The sequence below is a fragment of the Rattus norvegicus genome, chromosome 8 (genome assembly GCF_021556685.1).
Source record: "Rattus norvegicus strain SHRSP/BbbUtx chromosome 8, alternate assembly SHRSP_T2T, whole genome shotgun sequence".
Classification (NCBI taxonomy): domain Eukaryota; kingdom Metazoa; phylum Chordata; class Mammalia; order Rodentia; family Muridae; genus Rattus; species Rattus norvegicus.
Window position 1 is genome coordinate 26483123 of NC_141541.1, and position 19942 is coordinate 26503064.

The following is a 19942-nucleotide window of genomic DNA, read 5'->3' on the forward strand; positions in this document are numbered from 1 at the left end:
TTGCATGTGTCGCTAAGGAGACTGATGGCATAGCTGCTCCAGGAGCAGGGCAGAAGGTCAAGGAACACAGTGTGGCAAGTATGAGATGTAGGCCTATTACCCTCTGTGAGCTAGGAGCCCAAGGAAGGCTGTGGTGGTTATAGCTCTTCTGTATAGATTTTTCTTAAAACTAGCCAAACTTACTACAAGAGAGTTAAGGGTGTGTGCCAACCCTGTAGCTAGTGGTTCATTTCATCATGCTAGGCCACTGATGCTGAGATACTGTGCTCCTCGTCAGAGTATGGCATCAGCCTTATTAGTTGTGTGGTGTTTCTCCTCATGTAGGACAGAGTGAACAAGTGTCAAGAAGCATTGCACCTAAAGATGGCAGCCCAGGAGCCTGCCAGCATCTTCTTCTTCCAGTGCCTTGTGTCGTACAGAGACAGCTGGTCTGTGACCCACCCCCAACCCCCTTTTAATCTCCTGATCATGGTAGCATTCAGTAAAAACAAGCTGTACCTCCAGGTCGCTGTCTGGTTAACCCTTTACACTCCATAAAGTACATCTCTGGTGCTTGAGACCTGCGACACCATCCCTGATGCCAGGATACAAGCTCCTTTGGATCTCCCATCCCTGTCACCCTTCTAACCCTCTTCTCCTGTGCCTATCAGGAACCACAAAAGCAGAAGACCGGGGCATGCTGTTGAAAACCTTTAATGAGCCTGGCTCTGAGTATTTCATTTTCCTACTCAGTACCCGTGCTGGGGGGCTGGGCCTGAATCTGCAGTCAGCTGACACTGTGATCATCTTTGACAGTGACTGGAATCCTCACCAGGTAAATGCACTGGCAGAGGAGAGGAGACATCTCCTGTCTTAGTGTCTACTTCCTCCCTGATGTTCTCACTGTCCTGGGAGCCGTGAGAAGTACATTTGTGACCACGTTCCACAGTGGTCATGTTTCCCTCCGTCTTTTCAAAGTGAAAGTGACCTCACCCTGGTTTGAGGAGCTATTTTTCCAATGATCGTCTTTTTATTTCTTGGTATATGTGGGCAGTAGTCAACTCAGGGATAGAGCCTTTGTCTCACCCACATGAGGCTCCAGGCTCCATCCTTAACGTTACAATAATATGGTTCTTGGATTTCACAGCTGAGAAAAAAGTAGCAAACAAGCTAGTCTATCTACAGTGTTGACGATTACTCGTCATGGGGGTGCAGCCCTTCCAGACCTGTCCTAAGACCCACACACTCCTACTCAGCAGAACCAGGCCCTTGCAAGCTCTGTTTATTACCTCTTCTTGGTTCCTGGCCACATTTGCCCTAAGGCCCCTCTACCGAAGCTGTTGTGGTGTGCTGACTCGTACATTTAGCAGTTTGAAGCTGAGTAGCAGATTTGCACTGTCTCATTTGGTTATACTGTATGGGTTTCGTTTGTAAAGCACATGCTAAGACATAAGGTGAGCTGGTCCCCACTCTGACCATCATTCTGCGTCAGCCAGGCACACACTGATGACGTGTTTGCTGTGTACTGGTATGTTCCTGTCCCATTTAGCAATCATTCATTGCCCACCACCTCTCCAGAGGAGACAATAGTAAAGAAAGCTATTTGACTGTTCCTCTGCCTCAAGGTGTTCCAGAGTCTAGCAGATCCGAGACATTTTTTTCTTCCAGCCTAATGGGCAAGTGTTTCTGTTTATCCAATGACCATTAGTCTCAAAGGAATTTAGTTTTTTGCTCTTGGGGCACTTTTACAAGGTCCCTCTAGGCCAACGGTTTCTCAACCTGTGAGTTGCAACACCTTGGGGCCCACCTAAGACCATCAGAAAACACAGACATTTACAGTATAATTCATGACGGGTATTAAAATTAATTTTCTAAAGTAGCAACAAATGTAATGTTATGGTTGGGGGTTACCACATGAGGAACTGTATGAAAGGGTCTCAGCGTTAGGAAGGCTAAGAGACACTGCTTGTCAGATCAGCTCTAACTAAAATGAGTGGCTGCCACAGTAATGAGGAATTATCTTCACATGCTGGCCACTCACTGACAATCTCTGGCATGTCCTTGCTCCAGCCTGGCACATTTGATGGCCAGTGGCCTAGGTGGTCACTGTAATGAATATCAGTGTAGTTCCTGCCCAGATGCTACTGATGGGCCATTTCCTAAGAGGTGGTTAGGTAATAGCAGTCAAGCAGAGGCCAGTGCAGGGCCAGCAGGAGCACAGCATCAGTGCCAGCCATGACAGCAGGCATCCTGATGTACTCAGACCAACTGTCAAACAAGTCCTTTTGTTCCTATGATCAGGTATGAGTCTCAAGTTGAAGAACATTGTTGACACTCAGCCTGCCTACACAGCTCCTGGCCCAAAGAGAATTCCAGACAGTCTCTGCTAGAAATGGCAGAAATTCCATTGGCAGCCTCACTGCCACACTGTCAGGAACTGACTGCTCTATTCCGTATTCCATCCTCCTCACACCCATCTGCTCTATGTGTCCTGAAGCTGAGAGAGCTTCTGTGATCAGTAGTAGGTTCATAAGTGTTTGGCTTGGGCCCAGGATGCACAGCAGTGCCAAAGCCCACAGCTGGGACATGGCCATGCTGTGGAGCTGTGACAATGGCTCCCTAGAGTGTTGCCCTAGGAGTCTTCCTCAAAAAAAAAAAAAAAAAAAAAAAAAAAGTATCCCGGGCTGGAGAGGTGACTCAGCAGATACACGTGCAGAGCACCAAGATGCACCCAGCAGCTCCAGTTCCAGGTTCTCTAACACCCTGTCCTGTGCCCAGTGGGTACTTACACACACGCACACACACACACACACACACACACACAAACACAAACTTACACTAAAATACAAGAGGGGTGGGGGTTCATTGGGTCCCAGGAAAGCAGATGTCTGTTATGGGTACAAGTCCCCTCCAGGCTCCTAGGGACAAGTCACAGGTCCACTTGGGGTTTCTGGCTTATGAAGCTGCAGGCCAAGGCTAAGGTAGATGTCTAGAATCCCTAGACTGACCTACCTCCTCTCTCAAGGACCTGCAAGCACAGGATCGTGCCCATCGGATTGGGCAGCAGAATGAGGTGCGTGTGCTTCGCCTGTGCACCGTCAACAGTGTGGAAGAGAAGATACTGGCTGCTGCTAAATACAAACTCAATGTGGATCAGAAGGTCATCCAGGCAGGCATGTTTGACCAGAAGTCTTCCAGCCATGAGAGGCGTGCCTTCCTGCAGGCCATCCTGGAGCACGAGGAGCAGGACGAGGTGAGCATGGCGCCAGCCTGGCCCAGCGTGAGTGGTGGATGCATGAGGCTTTCGTTTTCGGTTTTGTACCTTTTTTGCACTCTTGGTTTTTGTTTTTGGTTTTTTGGTTTTTTATTTTTATTTTTTTGCATCCCTTTGGAGTAAAGGGAGTGTGGGCTGAGCAGAAAGAGGATGCGCACTTGCTTTCCCTTTGAAGTGGGTTTTTTTCTAAACTGCTGGTGACAGACGGCCGCATTGACAGCCCTGGAGACTGAAGTCCTGTATTTATCCACAGAGCAGACACTGCAGCACGGGCAGCGGCAGTGCCAGCTTCGCCCACACTGCCCCTCCGCCAGCGGGCGTCAACCCCGACTTGGAGGAGCCACCTCTAAAGGTGAGAGGGGTAGTTCAGTCTCCACGCCCACTCAACTCAGCTTCTTGCTGAGACTGGCCAGCAAGGGCCTAACCCCACGAAACGTGCGTGTGCTTGTGCGAATGTGTGTGCCTCTTGCTGACGCGTGGGCTCCTCCACCGCAGCCAGCCTGGGACCTTCAGCTCATCAACTCATCTTTGGACGGATTCCGCCGCTCGCCTTCGAGCCTGGCCACCACCCAACCCAGCCCCACCACAGTCAGACTAAAGCTTTGCAATCTTGTAGGAGGAAGATGAGGTGCCTGATGATGAGACCGTCAACCAGATGATTGCCCGGCACGAAGAAGAATTTGACCTCTTCATGGTGAGCACCGGGACTGGGACCACACAGACAGTGATGATAATGGCATTTCTGTGGCTACTGGAGCGGATGTTCCTCTTCAAACAGCTTCCTAAAACCTCCAGCTGACCCTCATGTTGTAGGGATAGCGAGGGATACCACACTGCCATTTCTGTAGAATCTGGGCTGCTTGCCCAAAGGCTCCCTCCCTTTATAGAGGAGTTGAGGGGCTATCTAGGGCCTGGGCTACAGATATTCCCCCATGCCGCTAGGTATTAGTGTGAAATTTAGATGGAGCTTTTTCAGTTCCATCTGAACTCAGAAGGCCTGGTATTTTCCACTAAGGCTGCCCTGTGGACATTCTTGTGTTCCACGGTCCAACCTCCTACCCCAAGGTCCGCTGTAGCATCCAGGCTGGGTCAATCCCCAGAGTGAAGCACTGCTGTGTAACTCTTCACCACCTAGCGTCCCTGCGAGGCCCATTCTGAGGGCTCTTGTTTACTGTGCTAACTGCTTCCACCCTCTGCCCACCACCCACATCATAGCGCATGGACTTGGACCGCCGGCGTGAAGAAGCCCGCAACCCCAAGCGGAAGCCACGCCTGATGGAAGAGGATGAGCTTCCATCCTGGATCATCAAGGATGATGCAGAGGTAGAGCGGCTGACATGTGAAGAGGAAGAGGAAAAGATGTTCGGCCGTGGTTCTCGCCACCGCAAGGAGGTAGACTACAGCGACTCACTGACAGAGAAGCAGTGGCTCAAGGTACATGCCTGAGAGGGCTGTGCGCCGCAGACTGTGCCAGGCGTGGTTGGGAGTAGAGGCTGGCCTTGTTGGCTCATCCAAACTGATACCCTCCCACATTGTTGACTGTAGGCTGTATCCACCACTGAATGGCTTTCAACAGGACATAGGATGATTAGCTTCTATCTCTATAGCTGTCACTAGAAGGAGCCAGCAATTAGTATGCTTCCAGCTCTTGTGAGCTCTCTTAGTAGGTGCTTACCTTTTTTATGAGATTAACTGATGAGAGAGCCTTATAAAAATGATCAGCAAATTCCCCTGGGGGTAGCAAGGAGCGAGGCTCCCAGCCTGGCTTTGGAGAGGACTGAGGTTTCAGGTCCCTGCCTACAGCTAAGCTGCCTGCCCCTAGGCACACAGAGGGGAGAGCACATAGCAGCTGTCCAGCCAGCATTGCAGATGGTGAGTGAGATCACAGCTGAAGAGTACCTGAGGTCTGGCATCAGGGCCTGCATTGGTGTTAGTGATCCCCAATCTAGCCCTAAGGTCATGTTGTGAGCACAGCCCAGAAGTAGCTATTATAAGAAGGCAGGTGGCAATCCAAGAGTGATCTGTGTGGTCCTGCTGTGTGGCCAGGTAGTCCTGGGAGCTCAGAAGAGCCTCATCTAGAGCACATCAGAGAAGCCAGAGTGATAGTGAAATCTCTAATTCTGAGGTTGAGGCAAGAGTTCAAGGCCAACCTGGGTTACATGACAAGACCTTGTCAAAGAAAAGAACCTGCTATGAAGTCAAAGAAACCTTGGAAGGGGCACTCCTCAGAATTCTCCAGAACCTAGGACAGGAACTCCAGGAAGATAGTCCTTTGTGTGGTAAGGCACACCTAAAGGACTTGTCCCCTGATTTACATTTACAAAGCACTAGGAGGCTTTATTCAAGTCGTCACATTGCTGAGTTTTGTGTACAGGTTTCTGAGGTGGGATGTCCATGTCACTCATAGATCCCTTTGAAGGTCCATTGCTAGAGTCAGGCAGCCTTCCTATCAGGTTAGAGCAGCCGCATCATCCCCCAAAACCCCACTCTTCCTGCTTGCTTCTGTCACTCCTCTATTGTATTACACTGATGGCCACTAGTGCCCTTAGCAAGTTTTGTTTTTAAATACGGAATATTCGCAGATTTGTGTGTCATCCTTGGCCGGGGCCATACTAAGCCTCTTTATTCCAGTTTTGGTGTGTGTGCCACCAGTGAGCACTACTTAGATGTTTTTAGTTGACCAATTGGCATACTTTCATGTTTTGTGTAGCCCAGGCTGTCCTTGCACTCTTTTTTTTTTTTTCAATATTTTTTTAAAGATTTATTTATTACATGTATGTGAGCACACTGTCAGCACCAGAAGAAGGCATCGGATTCCATTACAGACGGTTGTGAGCCACCATGTGGTTGCTAGGAATTGAACTCAGTACCTTTGAAAGAGCAGTCAGTGCTCTTAACCACTGAGCCATCTCTCCAGCCTTTTTCTCTTGCTGTGTTCTACCCACCCGTCCAAGTCCTCTCATTACACACAAGCAACACGCTACCCTTCCACTCATGTAACCGTTGTGAGCATAGCACCTTGGTGCAGCGTTCTGGAGTGCACTTCGTTATCTTTCTGTTCACCAGGTGGTGGGTGTTTGGGCTGCCTCCTTTGAGGGACTGTCTTGGGTAATATACAGTGACCGTGGGTGCTTGCCTTATGGGTACCTGGGAGTGGTATCAGTAGAACAAATGGCCAGCCACATGGGTGCCAGGCCTCACTAACGCCTGTCACAGCTTGCCTTGGCTGTGTGTTTTTTTTGTTTCTTGCCCATTCCTGTATCTTCTGGAAAAGTTTGTTTGTGTTCCTTTGAAAAGATAGTCTTACTGCATTGCCCATTTTAGTTTCCAGCTCCTGGGCTCAAGCAGTCCTCCTGCCTCAGCCTCATGAGTAGCTGGAACTATAAATACACAGTAGTGCCTACTTTCTCTTTTTAAAAATTTTAAATTATGTTTCTATTTATTTGAAATGTGCATATGTGGGGGCTGTGGAGCGGTGCACCAAAGCCATGGCATATGTGGAGGTCAAAGAACAACTTGATAAGAGGCACGTCTGACCTTTTACTATGTACATCATGGAGACCAAACTCAGGTCATCAGATTCGCGACAAGCTACCTTTGCTTAGCCATTTTGCCAGCCCCAATATATCTTTAAAGTTGCTTATCATAAATACACTTAGAGGTAGATCCCCCTTCTCTGCTTTCCTTTTTTTTTTTTTTTTAAAGAGTTATTTAATGTATATAAGTACACTGTCACTGTCTTCAGACGTACCAGAAGAGGGCATCAAATCTCATTACAGATGGTTGTGAGCCACCATGTGGTTGCTGGGATTTGAACTCAGGACCTCTGGGAGAGCAGTCAGTGCTCTTAACCACTGAGCCATCTCTTCAGCCCTCTGTTTTCCTTTTAACCTCCTCTTCCTTTTTCTTCTTTATTTATTATATTATTTATATATTATTTATATTTATTTTGTTTTTTATTTGTGTACGTTTGTCCATGCTCACAGCCAGTAAGTTTAGAAGAGGGCATCTGACCCCTGAAGATGGAGTTGCAGGGCAGGGGTAGAGGTTCTAAGCCACCTGACATGGATGCTAAGAATTGAAATAGATTCGCTGCAGAAGTAGTCTGAGCTATTAACCCCTGAGTCACTCTCCTGCCCCTCCCCTTAAAGTTATTTATGACCGTTTTGTATGTACATATTTGGGTATGAGTGCCAGCACACATACCATGCCATGTGGAAGTCAGAGGATTTGCAGGAGACTGTTCTCTTCCATCATGCCATCTGGGGCTTGGTGGTGAGCTCTTATGAGCCATCCTGGTGCTATTTATCTTATTTATGCTTTGATGCATATTTAAAACTTGCCAAATTCTAGGTACAAAGATTTATCCCTATTTTCTGTCTTGATTTTCTTTATACTTTATGGGGTAGTCTGCTGTTTCAGCCCTAGCTGGCCTGATAGTTATGTTCCCAAGGCTGTCTTCAAACTCATGGTGATCTTCCTGCCTCCCTCTCCCAAGTGTTGGGACTAAAGATGTGCCCCAGTGGCCTGGCTTTGCCTTTTGTTTTGTAGTTTTACTTCTATTAAAAGTAGAACACTTCGGGGCTAGAGAATTGGCTGAATGTTAACCAACAAGACTTGTTGCAAAGGACCTTGGTTCAATTCCTAGCAACCACATGTTGGCTCACAACCATCTGTAATGGGATCTGATGCCCTCTTCTGGTGTGTCTGAAGACAGCTGCAGTGTACTCATCTACATAAATAAATAATTCTAAAAAAAAAATCTTATTTAAAAAAATACATCTTTAAAAAATATTACTTCACAAGTGTCTCGTGGTATTTTTTTCCCTAGAGACTTACTTTAGGTATGTGGGGGCTTTGCCTGCCTGTATATCTGTGCCTACAGAGGCCATAAGAGGGCTTCAGACCTCCTGAAACTAGAGTTAGAGATGGTCGTGTGGGAAATAGAACCCAGGTCCTCTGGAAGAGCAGCATGTGCTTTCAACCACTGAGCCTTCTCTCTGGCCCTTTTGGTGTTAACTATTGGCTAAACTGGTTGGACATTAAACTCAAGGACATCTCTTTCTTTCTTTCTTCCTTTCTCTCTTTCTTTCTTTCTTTCTTTGTTAATTATTTATTTATTTGTTTGTTTATTTATTTGTATATTGTTGCTGTCTTCAGACACACCAGAAGAGGGCATCAGATCTCATTTCAGATGGTTGTGAGCCACCATGTGGTTGCTGGGAATAGAACTCAGGACCTCTGGAAGAGCAGTCAGTGCTCTTAACCGCTGAGCCATCTCTCCAGCCCAGGACATCTCTTTATACCCATGCCAGGGCTAAGGATGCATGCCACCGTTCCTGGCGTTTATGTGAGCACTAGAGAGCTAAATTCAGGTCCTTAGCTTGCACAGCAGTGGCTTTCCTACTGAGATATCTCCCAGTCCTCATATTTTATTTCATACATTAAGTTCTGTGATTTGTTTTACGTTTTCTATAGTATGAGAATGGGGTCTAAAATGAATGCTATATGTGCACATCCAGCTGTCCTGGCAGCATTTGCTGAAGAGAACATTTTTCACAGGGAGCACATCTTAAATTGTAATAAATTTGCAGTTATAAAGTCAGGTATGGTATAGTAGCACATGCCTGTTACCCTAGCACTTGTGAGGAAGAGGTACGAAATCTAAAATTCAAGGCTGCCCTGGATTACTGGAGACCTTGCTTTTTAAAACATTTAGTTTACATTAATGAAACCTCTAAAGCTGGTCCTCTCCCATCGTGCTAGTGGACATGTGATTAGTGACACTCTTCAGGCTGGTCATTCTGGGTGCCCAGATCTTCTGGCTCACCTGACCACTACCCAGGCCTGTCTTCTCTTTCTCAGACTGCTTAGATAAAGTACCATGATTGGGCCACTCAATGTAATTATGAAACATTTGCGGAGAACCAGGATACTGAAGGCAATTTGCCAGCAGGGTCCTGTTCCCTCAGAGACCCTGGACAATATCCTTGGCTCTTTTAGTTTCTGTGGCTCCAACAGTTCTTACTAATAGCTACCCTCCCCAAGACAAGAGGCTGGAGGGCATGAGAAATGGCTCAGTGGTTAAGAGGATATCCTGCTATTACAGAGGGACCCAAGTTCAGTTGCCAACACTCACATCAGGCGGCCCTCAACCACCTCCAGCTCCAGCTCCAGGAGATCTGATTCCCACATGTAATTAAATTATAAAGCGAGAGCTGGAGCTGCTGCTCTGTGCTAGGACAGCATGTTTGAGGTCCAGAATTCAGTCAGTACTGCTCCTGCCAAAACAAAATCAGCAACTGATGACATGGACCTCATGTCTATATAAGGCACGCACTTTTTGCACTTCTGAGTAAATATGAATTTGGGGAACAGTTGCTTATTCCTGTGTGTGCAGAGGAGCCCACAGTTGTGTCTCTTCTACTACTACATGTCCCGAATGCTGCTTTCTTGATCCAGATGCTGCCCCTCTCTATCCTGCTTCAGCTTGAAGCTCAGTTGTCACTTTCTGGTGAGATTTGGCCAGACCATACATGTTGTGTGACTGTCTTCAGAGCCTTAGGTGTGAAACATTGAACTGCTAGGTGTTTTGGATCTAGGTTCTTCCCCTGATCCCAGGTTCTCTTAGAGGATTCTTTTAAGTTAACTATTGTTGTTTAATGTGTCCTTCACCTCAGTACTTTCACCATGAGGAAGCTGATTTCAGGAGAGTCGGCTGACAGTCTCCCCAGCTCTAGCAGCAATGGAAGGGTGTGGAGCTTGTAACTGGGGCCAGGGCCTTGGCAAGCCTGTGTAAGGAGTTGGGTCTTACTCACAGCAGGACAAGGCTGGAGAGGTGGCTCAGTGATAAGGGCTTAGATTCTTTCAGAGTTACCCACTACAGCTCCCTGCACCCATATCATAACTACCATTAACTCCAGCTCCAGACAATCTAACGACTCCCTGTTTTGGTCTCTATAGGATCTCTCTCTCACACACACAAAAGAGTAGTATAAATCTTTTTTTTTTTTCTTTTTTAAATGTCTTCTTTCTTTTAGTGTGCATTGGTGTTTTCCTCTGTATGTCTGTGTAAGGGTGTCAGGTCCTCTGGAATTGAGATTATAGACCACTGGGAGCTGCCATGTGGATGCTAGAAATTGAAGAGGAGCCAGTGCTCTTAACTACTGAGCCTTCTCCCCAGACCCCATAAATAAATCTTACACACACAAACACTTTATTTCTTTTTTTTCTTTTTTTTTTTTTTTTTTTTTTTTTTCGGGGCTGGGGATCGAACCCAGGACCTTGCGCTTCCTAGGCAAGCGCTCTACCACTGAGCCAAATCCCCAACCCCTACACACAAACACTTTAAAGTGTTCAAGGACTGGTTGGAATTAAATTAGTGCAGCTAGCTACGGGACTGAACAATCCACAGCAGATGGGCTGTGCATCAGGACACTGCCAAGCTGCTACCTGTCACCTGAATCCCATCCTCAGCACCACAAAGAGTGAGAAAAGGAAGACAATGACACTGTAGAGAAGGACAAGAATGGACGTGATGCTGCATGCCTTACCCAGAAGTGGGAGCATTGAGGCAGGCAGATCAGGTGTTCAAGACCTGCCTGAGCTACATGAAACCCTGAATCAAAACAAATAAATAAGCAGCAATAATATTAGTAGAAGTGACAGGAGATAACATTTAACACCGTGAGCTTGAGCTGTGTAAGCTGCACTGAGGCTCACATACTGGCCTGAGTAAGGGTGCTGAGAGTGATGGCTGCTAGGCTCTGTGGGCACTTGTAACTCCATACTAATCAACATCTAAAATAGCTCATCACAATTTCAAAAACTAGCTGGGGCACTAGTGAGGTAGCTCAGCAGTTAAAGGCTGTTACCACCATGTCTGACCTGAATTCAGTCCCTAGGGGCCACACGATAGAATCAGTTTCCATAGGACCTCCACTCCTACAACTATATGTGTACACATGTACGTACACACACACACACACACACACACACACACACACACACACACACACACACACACACACACACACACAAAATCAGTCAATCAATCCATGAATATAAATGAATTTTAGATGGTGACAGAGCCTGGAGCAAGGTCTTCTGGGTATCTGTATTGATGTGGCTGGGCTTTTACCTGGTCCATTTATGATCCTGTGTGGTCAGTCTTCTGAATGGACGCTGGGTGGAGCATCAAAGTAAAGGAGCACCAGCCTTTGCTACCTTCAGGAAACAAGTCAGGATTCCCAGTAGATATTGTGTCCTGAGCCAGCCATGCTGGAAGGATGTCAGTGTGGGGCTTCCTCCCTCCCTAGCCGGGCCCCAAGAGTGCGTATCGCGGCCTCTCTTTGTCGACCTGGGTGCTGGCTGTCCTATTTTACCACTATTGACCCTGAAGGCTATCGAGGAGGGCACGCTGGAGGAGATCGAAGAGGAGGTCCGGCAGAAGAAATCTTCACGTAAGCGTAAGCGAGACAGCGAGGCCGGCTCCTCCACCCCGACCACCAGCACCCGCAGCCGTGACAAGGACGAGGAGAGCAAAAAGCAGAAGAAACGTGGGCGGCCACCTGCCGAGAAGCTGTCCCCAAACCCACCTAACCTCACCAAGAAGATGAAGAAGATCGTGGACGCTGTGATCAAGTACAAAGACAGGTAAGCTGAGGCAGTGGCGGAAGGGTTCCTGGGGGTGATTGAGAAGCAGAGAGCAAGACCTGGTGCTCAGCCACACTGAAGGTCTGTTTTTTCCTGCCTGTCCTAGGGTGGCTTATGGTCTGAAGCAGGGATTCCCATAGGTATCTTCCACAGTGACAGGCAAAGAGCAGGTGGCAGGATAAAGAGGCACTGTAGGTGTCAGCAAAGGTAGCCTGTGACAGGTGCTCTGTCTGAGGAGGGACTGGTCTGAAGGAGCGAGCCCTGCAGCAGCAGCAGATGCACCTGTTGGTATGGTGATGGGTGCTTAGTTGTGGCTGTGTAGACAATGACTGCTGCCTTTGTACTTGCTGCTCCATTTCTGTAGTTCTTTCTCTCCCTGTGTCAAGGGTCATTTAGAAGTTGAGGGTTTGTGGATCTCACCATGTTCTACTTACTCCTGGAGTGGCCACACATGAGGCAGCACATGTTTTCAGCTGTGCCAAAGCTGGCATCACACTGTGAGTGATGCTGTGTGGTTCCCACACAGGCCTTGACTAGCCTAAGGTGGGAAGCATGAAACCTGGGATTTGCTCATCTTTCCAGTGCTTGCTGTCTTAGTTTACCTTTCCAGCACACATTGGCTGAGGCTTGCCCCTTAATGGAGTTTTTATGGTGACAATTTTCTGTGACTCAGTAAGCAAATTACGAAAGGGTTTTGTCATCCAGAGAAAAGAGTTATAGCAAGTTGTGAGTCTTGGCACATACATCTGGGAAGAGTCAGCAAGTGAAACAGTTTTAGGGTGGTTATGGCACCTAAACCAGTGAGTGCAAATTGGAACGTAAATAGCTCTATTGCCTGCCACCAAGAATGGTGGCCTGCAGTTGACCCCCAGGACCCACTTGTTCCCTGCCTCAAGTCCGTTCTGGCACAGATCCTCAGCTGATCTGAAAATGTAGCAAGAGTGGTTTAAAAACAAGTGTCAACTCCAATTTGCTGCTTTCACCTCAGGCAGATTCCACACAGAAAGTAGGTGGGGGACTACTGTGTTGGGAGAGTGACTTCTTTCAATACTTGTTTTAGAGGTAGAGTTGTAAAAATCCATTGGAAATAACTGGCCTCTGGCTTATTTGTTCTATTACGTCTTTGTGAGTTTGGCTGTGTTCTTTTACATGTTTGCCTGTTCCTACAGTGTTCTTAAGAGAAACAAACTAAAGTGAGGGAAACTTGACGGTCAGAGGGAAAACGAGATGGCTTTTGAAGTGAGCCCTCCTGAGGTTTGGGATAGCCACTTGAGAAGACAACCCTTGACCCCTCTTACATATCATGAGCATCTTTTCCTTTAAAATGGTAAAGATGTTTTAAGGGTAAAACAGTAGTTTAAAAGAAACCACCAGCAAAGACCCTTCCATCTTCCATTGTCCCTTCAGTTGGATCCAGAATCCATCTATCATTAATGGCTGGGAAGCTAGAGTTCAGAAAATCAGGTCCCCACAGGATGAGCCTTTTCGATAATGCGGATTCTTGCCATACTGTGAAAAGATAAGTTGATATAAACATGGGTAAGAGGCGTGCAGACCTACCTCCTGAGGGGGTTCCTTGTGACCCAGCCACCATGGGAAGGAGTGCCAGGATTCCTGCACACAGCGCAATCTCAGGAAGTGCACACCGAAGCCAGAGTGACTCTGTGCTGGTGCCCAGTCTTGGAGTTGGGAGTGAGGCTGAGGCAGGATGATCACAAGTTTGAGGCTAGTCTGAACTACATAGTGAAAACCCGTCTCAGAAAACAACAAAACAATACCTTGATGGGTAAAGGCACTTGCCACCAAGCCCAGTGGCCTGAACTTGCTACCTGGGATCCACATGGTAGACAAGGGTTGACAAGTTGTCTTCTGACTTCCATGTGTGTACTTGTGCTGTAAGCTCCCACACAATAAGTGTTTAAAAACATACTGAGCCATTACATTAATTTTTTAATTAAAGAATTGAAAGACATTCAAGATATCCAAAATTTTGGCAGTTAATAGCAAGGTTGTGCAGCAACTGTGCCTCACCCTGAGCCGAGCTCAGCATGCATCCCCTCTGATAGTCGCTCTGCCCAAGAGCCCAGCCCATGTCCACGGCAGCAGGGTTTCCATCTTCTGGACAGGAAGGCTTGGACAGGGAGTGAAGTCCTGGCCGCTGTAATATCCTCTGTGTGAGAGTTCTGGGCACAGCTACTGCTGATGTCTAGCAGGCCTTTACCTACAGAGCACTGTACTTCAGCGTGGGTGCTGTTCCGGACCCATCCACTGTGCTAGGCAGTGAGCTGCAGTGCCCTCCTGTGGGGCCTGAGTGCTGGACCTTTCTTCCTGGATGTGAGCAGGTCACCGACAGTGTGTGCACTCACTGGATGTGGTGTATCTGGAGCAGTACCTGTGAAAGATTTGTTGCTTTCATGAAGAACCAAGTGCCAAGGCCCCGGTTACTTTCAGAGGAGCCGTTTTGTCATTTGTGCTGAATGCTTCCTTCACCTCATGTCATTGTCCGGGATGTAACAGATGACTCACCGAGCATGAACAGAACAGTCTGCAGAGCACAGAGGACATGATCACAGTGCAGTTAGAAAGATGAACACTCTCTCTCCAAGTTGGTTTCTCAAGATGGCTCTATTGCAGGGCCCAGACTCCTTATATGTAGTAAAAGTGAGAGCTGATGCTGTGCACCTAGTGGGACAGTGACTGTGCTCATATTGAACCCTGGGGGACCAGATGTCTTGGGGCTTGATACTTGGTTTCTGTGTGACCTTAACTAAAATGGACAGTATCAAGGAAGCCATACTCTACAGAGTGAAGGATCATCACAGGAAGTCTCTGAGGGGGTGATGAGCTTTGGTTTCGTTGGAATCAGGTCCTGTCACTCTAGCATGGGTTTCTAATAGCCATAGTCACATGTCACCTGAGGAAAGACAGCCTTGCCTCATTTTTCTGGTCAGATACCTACCTTACTTTGTTAAAAATTTTAAAAATGATGTTAGGTACAACAGTGACTCATTTTGTACATACTTTTTTTTTTTTTTTTTTTTTTTTTTTTTTTTTGGTTCTTTTTTTCGGAGCTGGGGACCGAACCCAGGGCCTTGCGCTTCCTAGGTAAGCGCTCTACCACTGAGCTAAATCCCCAGCCCCTTGTACATACTTTTGACACAACTAAATTTGATACTTGGAAGGCAAGCGAAGCGAATTTAAGTAAAAGTCTGGCTTCATTGTGGTAGAGAGGTGGAGATGAAAATGGCCAAGGGACATAACTAACAGAACATCCATAATTCTGATAATAAACGGAAGGTCACGGAGCAATGGTACCTTGTCCTCAGTAGCAGCAGCTTCCAGGAAGTCCTGCTTGCAATTGCTCAAGGAGGATCTTCTCACCTCTCCCCCTTCCTGGTGTTCCCATGCAAATGTTGGTGATACAGCCAAGGATGCCTGGGCACCGGGGGTTTGCTTGGGACTCTCTTGCGTACTCACAGCTGGCCACTCCCATGACTGACCTCTGTATCCACCGCCTCTGCTGGTCAGCCTGACCCAGACGCACCAGCTTAAATCACAGCCCTACCTCCTGCCCAGAGTGGCATTTCAAGGGCTCATAGATCACGTTGCAGCACCTAAGGACAGAGGCCATACGCGTCATCCAGAAGGTTCTGAGCCAGCACTGGCTTCTGACATGGCAGGCAGTATTCACAAGCCAGGTCCAGTGAGGCTTACCTTGTTGTAAGGTGGTAGCTAGAGAGAACATGGAGAAAATAACACTGTAGCATCAAACTTCGGTTTTGCTTCTTATTTTAGACAGGAGCTGGCTGTGTAACCTTGGTGAGCATCAAACTTTTGGTTTTTTATTTGTTTTTTTTAATGTACATGAATGTTTGCCTGCGTGTATGTCTGTGCACCATGTGTGTGCCTGGCGGAGACCAGAAGAATGTATAAGATCATCTAGAACTGGAGTTATAGGTGATTGTGAGCCACCATGTAGGTGCTGGGAATTTTGAACCTGGGTCACTCTGCACCATCAAATGAAATATTCAAGAAAAACATTTGGACCTTTTGTTGTTTTCCTTTTTTTTTTTAAAGATTTATTTATTATGTATATAGTCTTCTGCCTGTATATTGTCCTGCAGGGCAGAAGAGGGCATCAGATCCCCATTACAGATGGTTGTGAGCCATCATGTGAGTGCTAGGAATTGAACTCAGGACCTCTGGAAGAGCAGACAGTGCTCTTAACCTCTGAGCCATCTCTCCAGCCCCTCCCCCAATCCCCTTTATTGTTTTTGAGGCAAGCACTTGCTTTATTTATAGCCTAAATTGGTCTCAACTTTAAGGCAGCCTCGGCCTTCTAACCATTGGGGTTACAGATTGGGATCTTTTCAGATTGCTTCCGAAAGCCGTCTACTCAGATATGCAGCAAGCCTAGTTAAACCTGGAACTGCTTCTCTCCTCCCCACCCGCAACCCTACCCCACAGGATTTCTCTGCATAGCCCTGGAGCTCACTCTGTAGACCAGACTGGCCTTGAACTCACTGAGATCTATAAGGGTTCTGGCTACCCACCTATTTGAAGCAGTCTTCTGTCCATGTTAGAGAGCTGCTAGCCCAATAGTAAAGCTGTGCTATGCACACGTAGCCCTGAGCACCATCCCCAGCCAAAGGCCATATTGTGCAAGTGAGATGGGAAATAGAAGGTTTTACTTTGAAATCAAAACATGGAGAGATGGCTCAGCATTTAAGAGCACTGACTGCTCATCCAGAGGTCCTGAGTTCAAATCTCAGCAACCACATGGTGGCTCACAACCATCTGTAATGGGATCTGATGTCCCCTTCTGTCATGCAGGCACACATGCAGGTAGAGCACTCATATAAATAAATAAATCTTTAAAACAAACAAACAAACATTCAGAATGGACTCAGGAGTTGGGGTATATACCTTGTCCTAAAACAAGGGCACCAAGAGAACCTTTCAAATGCATAGGGACAGATTTCAGAGCACTAGAGGGCGCCATCATGGCCAACTGGCCCAGGCAAACAAGGGCTTTGGACCCCTCAACTGTCCCCAGGTTGCAGACCTTCCAGAGCCCTTGCTTCCATTGTACTGAAGTCATGATGACTCAAGTTGTACCCTTTGCCATGCCGTTGTAGGACAACAGGCCATGGATGGTGTCAGTACTTGACACTCCAAGGTGGTGGACAAGCATCCACACTGCCAGGTGAAGCGTATCTGTCTCCACCTTCTGGAAGGTTGAAAGTTGTAAATTTTAGAATTATGTTCTAACCCTATGCCTCCGTTTCCAAATGAAGAAACAAGCTGAGTGGTCAGGCCGCTGGGTAGGGAGAAGTTTGAGGCCCAGGAATAAACCAGGGATTGCAGCACTGCCTGTGGCTTCTCAGCAGACCCCAGTGTCTTCTAGCCTGTGCTCAGTGTATAGAGGCAGCAGGCAGATGTTTTTTAGCAGAGAGAGGCACTGCTGGGGGAAGGGAGAAGATGCCTGCAGACAAGCCGTGGCTCTGTGCCTGAGGTACTCCTACAATCAAATCTGCTCTCCCAAGTAAAGGGGCCATGAGACAACCCTCAGGACAGATGGGCAAATTAAATTAGCTCTGGGCTTTTCACTCTGTCAACCTTTGAATGACATCTGGGCATGCTGCTAGGTGGTTCCAAGTCTGTGGCCAAATCCATCTGCTTAGCACCTGGCCCAGAAGCTGCAGCAGACTTTGGCCAGAGGAAGGCGGAGCAAGCTGCAGGCCAGGCCACAGGCAGAGTTCACTGTGCAACTCAGTTGGGGCGCCCTGACCTAGTTCCTTGTCTCTCCACCTAAGGCTCACCTTTGAATCTACTTAAAGCTCCACCTGTTCTGGTTATGAGACAGATTTCATCTTCAGGTTCTTGCCCTGGGTCAGACATTTACACACCAAGGAAAGCAGGCAGCTGAGGATGAGAGCAATGATGAGTCCATAGCTCACAGGCAGGCAGGACTATGACGGGGAGCTGTGCTGAGTCTGGGGTGCTAGACCCTTTGCCTCCTGGCTGTCTCCTAGAGTCAGCAGCATCTGTATCCCTGGGAAGACCTCCCATCCCATTCCATCCCTCTGCATGTGCTGTGTAAGCCACCCTTCTGAGGCATGATCTCCACATCATTACCCCAAACTCCCCATCCCATTTGTTCTCCTAGACCAAAATACCCACTACCCCCTGGCTCCTAGGTTCCTGGTGCCTCAGAATGAAGGTTGAGGTGTCCTTTGACACTGAGGTTGCTACAAATGGATTGTTTCCTGACAAATTCAGTCTGGGCCAAGACCACCCAGTACTGCAGACAGTCCTTGGGCATCCTCCATCTGCCTCTAGCCTCAGCTAGCTTGCTGTCCACTTGAATCTACTCCCTAGTCCCCAGATGATTTCTTGCCATTACTCTGGACCTGTTGAACCTGTAGTCACCTGTTCCATTTCAGCCTGGCTTCTCTAGTGCCATATTCAGGATCTCTTCACCAAATGGAGGTGTTGGAAATTGTGTCTGGTGCAGCACTGGACTCCACATAGGGTCTTCCAGGCTTCTTAAACCTTAGGCTCAGATCCCATTGTTGACCAACATAAGACCATAATAAGAACTTTGTTTCCAGGACTGGTCTGTGCACTGATGCCAGAATGTTTGCCTAGTGTACACAGGGCCTGGGTTCCATCCCAGCACTGGAAGTGCACAACCATTGCCCCAACATACATCCAGGAAGTTAATGCAATTAGATCAGAAGTTAATTCCAGGATAGTCTGGGACACGTGAGATTCTGTCACGTGATCAAAGAATTGGTGATTTGGTGGTGGTGGTGGTGCATGCCTTTAATCCCAGCACTCAGAAGGAAGGGATAGTAGATGGATCACTTGAATTCAGCAGCCTGGTTTACAGAGAGTAAGTTTCAGGATAACCAGGGCCACATAGAGAAACCTTGTCCTCAAAAAAAAGGGGGGGGGGGGGGCTGGAGAGACGGCTCAGTGGTTAAGAGCACTGACTGCTCATCCAGAGGTCCTGAGTTCAAAACCCAGCAACCACATGGTGGCTCACAACCATCTGTAATGAGATCTGATGCCCTCTTCTGGTGTGTCTGAAGGCAGCTACAGGGTACTTTAATAAATAAATAAACCTTTAACAAAAAAAAAAAAAGAAAGAAAGGAACAGACTTTGACAGTAATTATTTCTAACAGCTGAGCTGGTGTGGAGGAATGCCCTGTCCATGTGGTGGCAACACAGTTAGGGGCCCCATCCAGGCTGCTGACTCCCAAGGGGGCTTGTAAACCAATTCAAGGACTTCTCTGGCAGGGCCTCAGTAATTGAACCCTGGGCTCTAGATTGCATCCCTTTCTGTTGTGATGAAACACGACAGGGAGTGAGTGGAGGCAGTCTCTGCTCTAGCAGAGTGCATGAGGAAACAGCAGTGACTCTGTCCCCAAGTGTTGCCCCCAGGTCGTTAGCTATTACTAAAGCAGTGAAACCCAACCAGGAAGCTATGGCCGCCACCCTCACTCCTGTGTCCTGGCTGACAGCAGGTTCTCATAGCTTGGTCACACCATCCAGGCCCTGAGAGTTTCAGGTTCCATTCCCTTCTGTTCTCATCCACAGAAGCATTTGTCAGAGCTCGTCCACAAAGGGCGTGGGTAGGCACAGAGTCTGCAGGGAGTTAGTTCTACAGTAGATTGCCTTTGTTATAAGTTGGTTTGCAAGGACAGTGCAGGCCCCTCAGTCACCTGGGTCTGTCTTTTCTCCTTTGTGCCTATCTCATCAGACTGTTCACATGACTAAGTTGTGAACAGCAGTGAGTGTGTGACTCTGAAGCCTGCTGCTGCGCATGGGGGGACAAGCAGGCAGACAGGGTGGGAATGCTGACAACTGGGGAGAACATCGTGTCAGGGTGACCAGTTCTAACTTGGTGATGTGAAGAGTGGTGGGAACATTCTCCAAGTACACATGTCTCTGTGCAATGCTCCTGCAACAGGACAGTAAGACCCTATAAATGACTTAAGATCTGTTCGGCCCAAACACCGTAATGT

The 19942-nt window shown here is 47.7% G+C and overlaps 1 protein-coding gene, 1 long non-coding RNA gene and 1 pseudogene across 11 annotated transcripts in view; 1 reads left to right on the top strand and 2 right to left on the bottom strand.

Annotated features, from left to right (window-relative positions):
* Smarca4 (SWI/SNF related BAF chromatin remodeling complex subunit ATPase 4) overlaps nucleotides 1-19942 on the top strand; it is a 91619-nt gene that overhangs the window by 63989 nt on the left and 7688 nt on the right. For 3 of the 10 annotated variants that reach the window (XM_087560316.1, XM_087560318.1, XM_087560317.1), the window contains exons 25-30: nucleotides 651-814; nucleotides 3005-3232; nucleotides 3507-3605; nucleotides 3870-3947; nucleotides 4469-4686; nucleotides 11645-11908. In XM_087560316.1, the coding sequence (XP_087416442.1) occupies nucleotides 651-814; nucleotides 3005-3232; nucleotides 3507-3605; nucleotides 3870-3947; nucleotides 4469-4686; nucleotides 11645-11908 (1051 nt within the window). 10 annotated transcript variants of the gene reach the window in all.
* On the bottom strand, nucleotides 5815-5912 carry LOC148003985 (U6 spliceosomal RNA; annotated as a pseudogene).
* LOC134480145 (uncharacterized) lies at nucleotides 13846-19045 on the bottom strand. The gene is made up of 2 exons (XR_015627551.1): nucleotides 16700-19045; nucleotides 13846-15070 (listed from the first exon to the last, which is right to left on the bottom strand). It is a non-coding gene; the product is annotated as an uncharacterized LOC134480145 (long non-coding RNA).